Source organism: Poecilia reticulata, linkage group LG16 (genome assembly GCF_000633615.1).
Source record: "Poecilia reticulata strain Guanapo linkage group LG16, Guppy_female_1.0+MT, whole genome shotgun sequence".
Classification (NCBI taxonomy): Eukaryota; Metazoa; Chordata; class Actinopteri; order Cyprinodontiformes; family Poeciliidae; genus Poecilia; species Poecilia reticulata.
Window position 1 is genome coordinate 1,817,383 of NC_024346.1, and position 11,766 is coordinate 1,829,148.

Genomic DNA, 11,766 nt, shown 5'->3' on the forward strand with positions numbered 1-11,766 from the left:
TCCTCCTCCTCCTCGGTCAATATCAGAGCAGCGGGACGTGATTAAGTACAAGAGGTTAAACTTGCTGGACCAACCGGCGCATTTTCCAGTGAAACTCAGCAAGTAACCACGGCAACGAGACAACGGAAAACAAGCTGTCAGCTGGTTTGTGTCTCCCTGCCTCTGCTGACGTCGCTTCGTTCCCCGGGGGTTTATCTCTGCGGACCGCAGAGGCTGCGGGCGGCAGATAGCGCCCATTCCCGGCCCGATCCACTAAACAGCGCCGAGGGAGAACTGCAGACTGCTAACGAAGACGTTTCCAGAAACAGCCTTCTTTTCCTTTGCATTAAAGCTGCAGGATGGGACTTTTATAAAAAAAAATAAAATATACTTTTTACACGCAGTGTCACCATGTGGTAACAGTTTAATATGAGACAGATGATCTGTCAACAGATCGATCTCCTCCACCTCCTACCTGAGCTGCTATGTCTAAAGAAACGCACCAAAGCGGCAAAACACAGGCGGGTTTTAGTGCCGACAATTTTTTAAACGTTTGATCAAAGCTTCAGTTAAACTTCCCACAATCCTTTGCTGGATCATGGTCACGTGACCAAACAAAACCACATGACCAAGCTCCTGCTGAAACAGAATCAAGATGGGAATAAACACCAGTCCTTCTGCTTATCGGACCGATAGCGATGTTAGAAACATGAATAATATCGGCCGATACTGATGACGATATATCGCGCATCTGATGAATTTAATTTCCTTTTTTTTTTAGTTGCAACTATTGTTTTCACATTTTGAACACTGCTGGAGAAAATCTAAACGTTTCCAGTCTGGCTGGAGTTCTGCAAACTCTTCACTAATGTGGCGATGAATACTAAAGCATCCCACATTTTACAGACTTTCATTTTTGTCATGAAAATAAGCGCAATTCTGGATAATTTTCTTTAATTCCACAATTATTTGCTATTTTGTGTTTATTAATGAAATTAAGTTTGTGACGCAATGGGAGAAAGCATAAGGATAACTTAAAATATTAACATTCATTTTAAAATACCATCGTTAAAACGTTTTCTGCAAAGATTTAAATGTCCCCACATGGTCAGGGTCGTATATTCCTGCAGAAAGAGGCAGAAGGTAAAGCTTTTACAGTAACTGAATCTGATTTGTGTGAAAAATCTCCATCCTCGCTGCTCAGCGTCTCACTTCCACCCAGAAGTGCTTTAAATAAATCACATTTTCAGAAACAGGAGCAGCGGATGCTCACAGAACACAGCTGGTTGGGGTTCAGGTTTTATCCCGATTCATGGAGAAAAATGTGACGTACACTAAAAAACTAAATCTTACCTACTTTTGTCTAATTTAGTGGAAATAACTTTGTACACTTGAAATAAGACAACTTAAGAGTAGCTTTTCAGCAAGCTAGCAGTTTGTTTTAAGATAATAATTGCTGAATGCAGATTATTTTTTATTACTTAAAACACTTTTCCTGTTTTAAGAGAAAAAACCGTGGAAGTACCGTAAAGCTTTTTGCATATGCATTCAAGAACTTTTGTCTTAAAACAAGTTTATTTGTCTTTCTTGAAGATTACTTTTAAGTTACTTTTGTCTTATTTCAAATGTGCCAAGATATACGCAATAGAAACTAGACAAATATTGCAATTTATAATAAAAATGATGCTGTATTACTGTTTTTATCTGTTTTTAGCTGCTGTGAATGTTTTTATTTCAGACTGGGTGGGAGATACTGCGATAATGCCTGGAGATCAACACATCTGCAACTTTAACAGATTATTTTATATAAAAATATCAGTTAATCTTAGAGTTGAGTTTCTTTGGTATTTATTCCTCTAATTCCTATCAAACTACCTGGAGGACGTCTCAGATTTTAACGTCACGCAGATAAAAGTTTACATCTTGGATTAGCAAGTTTTAGGGGAAGTTTTCAGAATGGGGACCATGCAGAAGGTTATGATGAAGGAGGGGAACATTAACTCAAGAACAAAATAAAAAACACCTTGAAATTCAACACAAACACATAAAAATTAAATTATTCTTTGCATTTGCACTTCTAAATTTGTAAAAAAAATGTACTATGCACATTTTCAAAACCCTTTCAAACAGCTCATAGTAGTTTTATGAACACAGAATTAAATGTCTAGCAGAATAAAAGATAGATATAAGCCTACATATAAACAAACTACATGATTTGATTTCCAGACTAGATGACATTTATTTCAGTTTTAAGACATGAGACTTGATTTGGGTTTAACTTGTAAACATCCCTGACATGGCAAACTGTGACAGGCCTTTATCTGGCCTTTTTTATTTAAAAATGTAGAAAAATAAAAAACGAAACTCATAGAAACATCTTTAAAGAACTTAAAGAAATATTGAGCAGCATCACAACATTTGGAGAAAATCTGGGTAAAGAAAAAAGATAGAAAACTCATTTCCTTCGACATAAACAGAAAATATGTGTAAAGTTTTTGATAAAAGCAGGAACGTCTGATTAGAAACATATTTATGAGAGCAGCATAGAGAGCAGCACACAGTTCGGGTTTCATTCTGTCAGAGCAGTTTACCCAGTTCACCGCCCAGTCTGACCACTGCGGCGGAAATCCCTCCACCCCCTGTTAATGCAGCCTCTTAATGTAAAACGTATCGATCAGTCCGCGCTACAAGCCCTCTAATTGGATCATTTTACAGCAGAAGGCCCGCAGAGAAACAAACAAACAGCGCATGTTGGCAGATCTGCGGCGAGTTTCTGCGCAGCGCAACGAGGAGCGAAAAAGTTCCAGCAGACACTTCCTGGAAAAACTGAGCTGGCACCAAAAACCCCCGAAAACTTTTATATTTAGATTAAAACTGGAAACATTCGGCAGATTCTTTCCTTCACTCATCCAAATTCAACTTATAGAGCTGCGTTTTTATGGAATATGCGCTTAAAGCGAAAGAACTGCGCCGAAATGGGGGAAATGGCTCGATTATGTAACAACAGACTGGAATGAAGTCAGATCGGAAGAATCGATCAGATTATAATCCAACCAAACCGTCGCAGCTTTTTTCTATCTTCACTATGAAAGATTTGGACCAGAATCGGACTCACCTCGTAAAGTTTGCGGAAGAAATCTAAACTCCAGCCTGTTTGCCTTCCTATTGGTCATGTGGCTCTCATGTTACAGGGAAGAGGCACACCCTGCCTCACTGACAGCGAGGCTGGTGAAAAAAAGGGTGTTGCTCCTCAACCTAGCTGATAAAATGGCCCCGTTACTGCTAATGCCTAAAATTAAGGAGCAAATTACATATAATCAAGTTTTTAATGAGGTTTAGATCCCAAGAATGGGATTAAATCTCAGATTAATGATGACCAGATGACAAAGACTGCCTTATTCTGTTGTTTATTACAAATTAAAGTGAATTATACATATAATTCTGATTGTACTTGGTTTGTCCAGCTTTAATATATTGCACCAAAAGCATCATTTATGTATATATCATTAACAAACATAAAAAAAGATAACTTCTTCACATTCTGCATATCTGTGCTGTAATAAATCATCTTAATTATCAGACTAATGGCTCACCTGTTCTGGAGCTTTTAACCAGACATCTGATCTCCTGTAAAAGGGAAATTCTGAATATTTCTAATGAAGGTGGATTTTATTTTCACACAAACATTGACAATGAGACTCAGACTGGACGGACCAGAACATCAGAGCTTATGAATACATGAAAGAGACAATAAGTTGTGGTTTTCAGATGGCAGAGGCTCGTTGAAGCTGCTGAAAAAACCCCAAACTGATGTTACAGCTTCAGTTTGGTCTGCATTTTCAGGTTTAAAGTTGATTTTTTGATGCTTAACAGGAAGTAGCAAGATGCTACATAAGATAAACTGCAAATGATATTTATGTTTATTGTCATTTTTTTTATTTATTTTGCCTAAACAGATAGATCTGAGTTCATAATTCTGCCAGAGCGTCATGTTGTTGGTTTGTTATTTCAGGTTTTCTGTTGCGTTAAAGCTAATGCTAATGCTAAAGCTAAAGGGCAAGTCCAAGGTCTGAGTCTGGGCGGACATTTTAAATCTTAGAACAACTCAAAAATAAAACGTTCACAAAAATAAAATAAAATAAAATAAAAAACTTGCAAGAAACATTTTTAGCACTCACATTCTCAGTGCAAAAGGGTCTTGAAATGCTATATTTTTTTATTTTTACACCAACATCACTGACCTCCTGAAGCAAACCTGATCCAAATTGTTTCTAAAGTAGCTTTTCTGTAACCTGGAACCAGATTTCTGGCTTTTCCTGTACTAGCCGTTAGCTTCAGTACCTTCCTTTAAGCCAGGTGTCTGAAACTCCAGTCCTCAAGTCTCAACGTTTGGGTGCATTCCTGCTCCAGCATCTGGGTCAGACCAATAGTTAATGACCAGGCCTTTACAAAGCTTAAAATAAGGAAGTAATTCAGACGTTTAGTAGCAGGGATGCATCTAAAAGCGTTGGAGTTACAGACCAAATGAACCCAGTAAGCGCTAAACAGAAGCTGCCTTCTTCTGTTCAAAGAATCTCAACACAGTTCTGCTGATAATTAAAACATTTTGACAGACTTTAATTACCTGTTATGTTCAACATGTTGCTTCAAACTCTTGACAGAAATGAATTAACGCCATAAATGAACCACGGATCTGTTGGAGGCATGTCCATTGTGGAGTGAGTCTGAATAAAAGGTGAAACTCTGGTAGATATCGAGTTTTCTGCTTAATGTCGACTCAAACGACATGAATGCAGAAAACCGGCTCTGAAATTTTCTATAAAAACCATAATTTGCGTAAGAGAAAACATTGAGAAGAAGTAGGAAGTTCTGCGAGACAAGGAATCACGAAGCAGTCCCCAAAGCAGATTATACACCATAAGATACAGATCCATACAGACTAGATGTCCTAAAGTCTGTCCTCTGAGTGCGTCCTCGTCCTGGACGTCTACTCTGGATGGATGCACAGGTAGGCCCGTTTGTGTTTCCCGTAGTAGTAGCAGTCCTCCTTGAAGTTGTTGGTCTCCACCACGGCCTTGTAGTGGCTCACGGCGTGGACCAGGCAGTTGGGGAAGGTCTTGTTCAAAGACAAAGCCACCGCCATCATGTTGCCCTTCAGCTTCTGCTGCTCGATCTGCTCCTGGATCTGACTCTTGTTGATGGGCTGCGGGTCGACGCAGAACGACACCACCACCTTGATCTTGCTCTTGGTCAGAATGTCAAACCAGTTGGCTCCGCCGCTGCCGTGGTACTTCTTTCCCGCCAGCCAGTTGAAGAAGAAAATGCGCTCTCGGTCTCCGAAGGCCCGGATGGACCAGCTCACCCAGTCGTACTTTTTAACCAGCGACTCCAGGAGGGATTTGGCGAACTCGGTGTCGACGGTGCCGGGGTTGTCCTGGAGCTGGTGCTCCAAGTCTGTCTTGGCCTGCGTGGCGAAGTTCTCGGTGCAGTCGTCCACGGCCGCTTTCATGCGTTTCTCCACGTCCTCCATTCGGTCTTGCCACTTCTTCACCATCTCCTCACCGACGATTCCCTCCTTGAGCGCAGCGTGGCCCATGACGGCGATGATGCCCACCACGAACAGCTTCTTCAGCCGAGCGCAGAAATCCTCGACCGCCCTCCTGCCCCGCTGCTCGGTGGAGAGCACCGTGTCCAGCATGGGGTCTCCTGACGTGTTCTCGCCCTTGACGGCGTTGTAGAGGGCGTCCAAGTTCAGGTCGCCGTCCGTGTTCTCGTAATGGCTCAGGAACTTCTCCTTCTTCTTCTCCCTGAACTTCGGCTTGGCGTTGACAAAGTCCTGAAACTTTTCGTACTGACTTATAATCTGCGCCTCCCGGTCAAAGTTCTGCTTGTTCATGGACGTTTTCTGCAGCTCCAGGGCGAGTTTGTCGATCTCGTCTTGGATCCCCTCCAGTTTTGAGTTGACTTTTTCGAACTGCTGAGTCAGGTAGCGAGCTTCCTTGCCGTCCGGGTTGCTGAGGAGTTCGGCGGAAGCCACGAAAACGGCCTCCAGGATGGGGTGAAGCTGGCCCACGGTGGCGGCCAGCACCTCGGAGGCTTGGCCCATGATCTCCACGCCTTTCTCGATCTTGTCCCTGTTTTCAACGAGCCAGTCTGCCACACTATTCATCTCTAAGTTTGTCACAGTAACCAAAACTAATCAGAAATCCAGAGAGTTTGCTGGTGCCTGAAAGGAGAGAAAACACGGAAAAAACCCTTGTAAAGTTCATTATAATTTGAGTTATTTAAAACTACTTTCAAACTTTCAGTATCCAGCTTTTATAAAAAATGTTTTTCTTTTCTTTTTCAGATATTTGGTGAAACTGTCACCATTTTGTGACAGATAATCTGTGAAAAGATTGATCTCCACTTTCTCCCTGAGCTTCTATTGCTGTCTACAGAAATGCATCAAAATCAACCAATCAGAGCCAGGAGGAGGAGCTTAGCGCTGTCAATCATCCTCATGTATGTACCAACATTCTAATGGTGGAGAAACAGCTTAAGATTACAGGAAAACCGTCATCAGTGTCTGTGCTCACCTTAGCATTCATGACAGACTGCTAGCTGCAGCGTAGCAGAGAGCAGCGCCACACAAGGGGTGATTGACAGCGCTAGTCAACACTGGCAGAAGGCATAACAAACTGTCATGACATGGTGACATTTTTGATAAATATGTTAAAAAAATGTTTTATAAAGTTACAAACTGCAGCTTTAAGAGTCAAAGTAAACAGACAGGTGACGTCTGTTTACTTCGTTTTACGTTTTTTTTCCTAGAGGACAAACGAACACTACAATAAACGAAAGGCTCGATCATGTCAGTACATGTTGGCATCCAGTTTCAAGCCGCGCCCTCACAGCCGCGCTTAATGACAGGGACTTCTCAGGCCTCCATGGCTTTGACAAACATCACAAAAAAAACTCAAAAAGGCACAAATGATTCACTTCTGCGCAGAAACAGAAACAGAAATCAACGGTGATGCGTGTACAGATGGATTATGATGCGAGTTATTGCACAACGTAGCAGCGCTGGCCCAGTGGGAACGTTACTTTACTGCCCCAACAGCCAAGGCCCAAAGCAAACACAGATGTTCAGAGCAGGGGGAAATCAGGGTTTATATCAGTAAAATCGTTTGTTTTTCAATGTAAAATACTCTGGAGAGATGAGCACAATCATTTCATGAAACAGGCACACCCAAATCTCTCCCGCTGCACTTGTTCATGACTTTATCCACCCCTCTCTCTTCAGCTTAATTAGCACCAAGTCATCTGAAGGCCTCTCAGTCCTAACATGGAGGAAAGTCCAGATGTGTGTGTAGCAACAGACTCACCAATTATTACAGCAGAGATGAGATCACTGGTGTCTTTTTCAGCCTTTTCCCAACACCGTGCTAATTAGACTCACATTATTCAGTCACATGTCCTTTTACAAACATCCACATGTGAGCCAGCTGATGAGAATAAAATCAGTTAAAGCCAGCTTTAAAAATTTAAAATGACGCAACACGCTCAACTTTGTGATTAATGTGTGATTGTGTTGTTTAATGCTGGGAAATAAGGTCACATTTAGGAAAAAGTTTTGTTCGTTGGAGCTAAGCTCATCTAATGAAAAGGAAAAAAAAAAAGGCGAGTCCGTCTGAGCACTTGATCAAACACTGGTCAGGTTATCTGCTTCAGCAGAGACCACAGCAGTGTTTCAGAAAACCACAGCAGAGAACGCCGCTTCACGAAAAAACGTTTTACATTTACAATTTAAAAAGGAAAAGAGCAGCACAAATTCTGGTTTCTTTCACCGTTTCTGTGCTTTTATCTACAAAACAGAGTCATGATAAAAAAAACTGAAACGGTAAAACTGCAAGTAACTGAATAAAATCTTAAATGTCTTTCTTTCTTTCTCTCTTATCCTTTTTTTTCTATCTTTCTGTTAAATAAATGATAAAAACTCACCTTTTTGGCTAAATACTCCAGTGGGCTGCAGTCCAGTTATCCAGAAGTCCAGCTGCGCCTGTGAGCACCAGCTTCCTTGGGATTTATTTATACTCTCTCTCTCTCTCTCTCTCTCTCTCTCTCTCTCTCTCTCTCTCTGTGCCTGTCTCTCGTCACTCCTCCTTTTGAAATTCCTCCTCCATCCCGTTCCAGCATTCCACCAGAACCCACTCCACAGAGACTGACACAGATAACATCCTGTAAACACTCCCCCATGCAGGGACTCCGTGCACCCTGGGAAAATCTGCTCTGATGTGATGGACAAAGAGAGAGAGAGAGAGAGAGAGAGAGAGAGAGAGAGAGAGAGAGAGAGAGAGAGAGGGAGAGGGGGAATAAAAAGGAGACCAGTCACTGCAAAGCTCGGAAAAGTGGCCCATCAGGACAAAAAGCTTCTTGTTGCGGCTCAAACGTGTTGCCATGGACACCGGACCGGCTTCTCTGAGCTGGGCTCGCTTTAAAACCGACCCGGCTGAGGAAACCCACTCTTCTTTCTGATGCGACCCAGTAGAAAATGTTTCCCTTCTAGAAAAGACACATTTACACATCATAGTTTTGTTTCTCAGTCCTGTTTTTGTTGCTGACTCAAAAATGTGGCGAGTTTTCTGGAATTCAGTTCAAACCATCCAAAAACATCACACCAGGGATTTCTGTCTAGTTTCTAGTGCAAATATCTTATTACATCTGAATTAAAACAAAACAAACATACTAGTAACTTTACAACATGAGACTGGAGTTTATTTTATTTAAATATTTCTTTAAAATTTATGAAAAGTTCAACTTGGAACTGGTTCTTTTTTAACTCAAAGTTAAGTATTTATCGACCTGAAACAAACTTATGTGCTAAAAAGTTACTTATAAATTAGTTTTGTGTTATTTAAAGTGTAATAAGATATTTGGACTAGAAACTAGACAAAAATACTTGATATTACTTTACTTTTTTGCAGTGTCTTTAATCTGCTACTGTAAAATTTCCTCAATAATTAAATGTTGGAAATTTTACACAAAGTGTCTCAAACAAAACTTGACTATAAGATTAAGTTTAATTTTTACAGTTTACGACATATTGCATCTAAAAAAAACAAAGATAATTGCAGTAAAAAGCCAAAATTTCCATCCATTTTTGTTAACTTTCCAGAAAATATGTGGAAATATTGACCTAAATCTGTGAATCTACTCAGTTGTGCCGGATGTAAGCGTAGCGAAGAGTCCTTGAGTCCCAGCTCAGGCTGGTGAAAGACAGTCTCTGTCTCTGAGGATCCACCATGACGGCCTCGGTGTTTTACAGTCGGCCTTTAATGGACGGCAGGCGGGAAGCGGAGGAAACGCTGGCCGTAGCGAACTGGAGCTGGTCAGCAGATCGTGTTCCTGCATCGTCTCGCTGTCAGATCTCACACTCAGCTCCGCCACCGGAAAGCAGACGCCAGCTTTCGCAGGGACTCAACAACATGTGGCCTGACAGAGCAGCTGAGGCCGGACTGTCACGCCGAATGGGGTGTTCTGCTGCAGGTTTGTTTTCTCTGAAAGAACGGAAAGAAAACACAAAATGCTCTGACATTTTGGAGCTTTGATCGAACAACGCGGAGCGTTTCCAGCGTCAGAGGAACGCTGAGCTTGTTGGAAAATTGTTGTTTGTGGTTTCAGGACCTTCAGGTGGAAACGTTGATGGGAATACTTGAGGTAATGAGAGCCAGCTGAGGGGAGGGAGGCAGAAAACTGCTGGCTTCAGGTAGAAAACAGTCATAGGAACATCATCAAAAAACTCATTTGATTTTTTATTTGATAAAAACCGACATTTTTAGATGAGCAAAAATTAGTTGAACTTGATACACTATAAAAACACAAAATGACGCCAAGTATTTTTGTTCTAATGTCCAGAGCAAATACCTCAGTAAACCTGAAAGAAGAAAAAACTAACTTAGAAGTAACTTTTCAGAAAGACATAGGAGTTTAAGTCAGTAATTCTTTGATTTATTGATTTACAAAAATAAATTCATGTTTTGAAAATATTTAAATTAATTTAGATGCACTTTTTATATTACTGTCTTCTGATGAGCTTTCCACCTGAGCTCTGCAGAGACTGAGAACCACCTCATGTCAACCAGAATATATCCAAGCCTGCTATTGGAAAGTTGAGTGGAAGGAAAAAGTGTGCTATAGAAAGGCGCACAAGCAAAATAGAGAACTACAGCCTTGAAAAGATTGTGAAGCAAAGTCCACTGATGAGAGTGAGGAAGTTTTGCAAAGAGCGAATGGCAGCTGGAGTCAAAGCGACCGCCAGACGGAACCAGAACCGTCACAGTCCAGGAGCCATTTCATCTCTGGGTTCTGGTCCACTGGGTTTTAAAAAGTCCAAAGTCACAGCAGCCATGGAGCAGGACACGTTACAGCACGTTATTCTCCCTTCTGCTCCAGGCTTTATGGAGATGCTGATTTAATCGTCCAGCAGGATTTGGTACTGATCCACAATGGTAAAAACACCAGAACCTGCTTCAGTCACCATGGCAACTGAAGCAGGTAGTTTGACTGACCCGCGAACTAGTCCGACCACTTTCTGTAATAAATCAGCTTTTGGTTTGTGGTCATTCAGACAGAACTGCTTTCTCTTGTTTTCTGCCTTCTGAACATGAAACAATGTTTCATTATTTTGCTTCATCAACAAGAGAAAATTAGAAAATATAAATGGCAAACAAAATGTTACCAAATAATCTCAAATATCTTTGTACACTTGAAAAAAGTAACTTACAAATAACTTTTCCACTAGATATTAATAGAAAGTATTAGTTTTTAGTTGCTTTCACTTATAACACTCTAACAAGTTGTTGTTTTATGTATTTCTAACTGGTTTTAATAATTTTTTGCAAAGTCCAGTTCCTGTTTGTGTCTGGAAGCTGGGATGATAAATGAAGAATAAATAATGTTTGTTTTTATGGGATCGATTGGTGACATACTAAAGTAAAAAAAAGATTCAAACTCAAAGGACTGAAGTGTAAAACAGAGTTAGAAATGTTGAACTGAGTGTTGCACACATACCTGATTGCTGCCATCTCATAAAAATAAAACTATATTTGTTTGACAGGTTTTCTCCTCCCATCCTCTATCATTAAAGTATTGCTTCATTACTGAAAGTTCCTGTGGGAAAGGAGGGATTCAGTAACTGTCGTTTTGGATTTGGTGGACTCCCATGGGAAAATAAATATGGGCGGGGCTTTAAAAAGAAAAACCTGTTCCTGGAGAAACAGATCCTCCACGGCTGGATTTCACCAGAGGCTAAAACACAACAGGAAGAAACGAACGAGTTACTCACAAAATCACTTTTAAATCCAAATGAAATGCAGAGCTTCTGCTTTAAATTGGGTTAATTTCTCCTACTCATTCAAACTGAACTAAAATGCAGAATGAGTGTTTCAGTCAGCTCAGACTTTTCCAGCCCTTCAGCCTCTTGTGAGGAAACATTCAGAAGTGAAAAGATGCTGGCAACAGACATGAATCAACGCACTGCAAAAACACTAAATGTTAACAAATATTGGTCTAGTTTCTGGTGCAAACTTGGAATAAAACCAAATTAACTTAATAGGGAGAAAATCAATCAATAATTCATTAATATTAATGAAAAATTCTAGTTTATCTGGCAGATTATTTCACTGATACGTTATTTTTTCATATGTGGAATAATCTTCGAGTGGAACTACTAATTTTTCATCAATATTAACGAATTATTGACTAAAACTCCTATTTCTTGCTGAAAAGTTACATCTAAGTTACTTT

The 11,766-nt window shown here is 40.5% G+C and overlaps 1 protein-coding gene across 1 annotated transcript; it reads right to left on the minus strand.

Annotated features, from left to right (window-relative positions):
- Positions 1-2,195: 2,195 nt before the first annotated feature.
- On the minus strand, positions 2,196-8,210 carry rpz5 (rapunzel 5). Its single transcript, XM_008430725.2, has 2 exons — positions 7,963-8,210; positions 2,196-6,205 (listed from the first exon to the last, which is right to left on the minus strand). Exon 2 carries the CDS (start codon positions 6,146-6,148, stop codon positions 4,967-4,969), a length of 1,182 nt encoding a protein of 393 aa, XP_008428947.1. The 5' UTR covers positions 6,149-6,205; positions 7,963-8,210; the 3' UTR covers positions 2,196-4,966.
- Between the last annotated feature and the right edge of the window lie 3,556 nt (positions 8,211-11,766).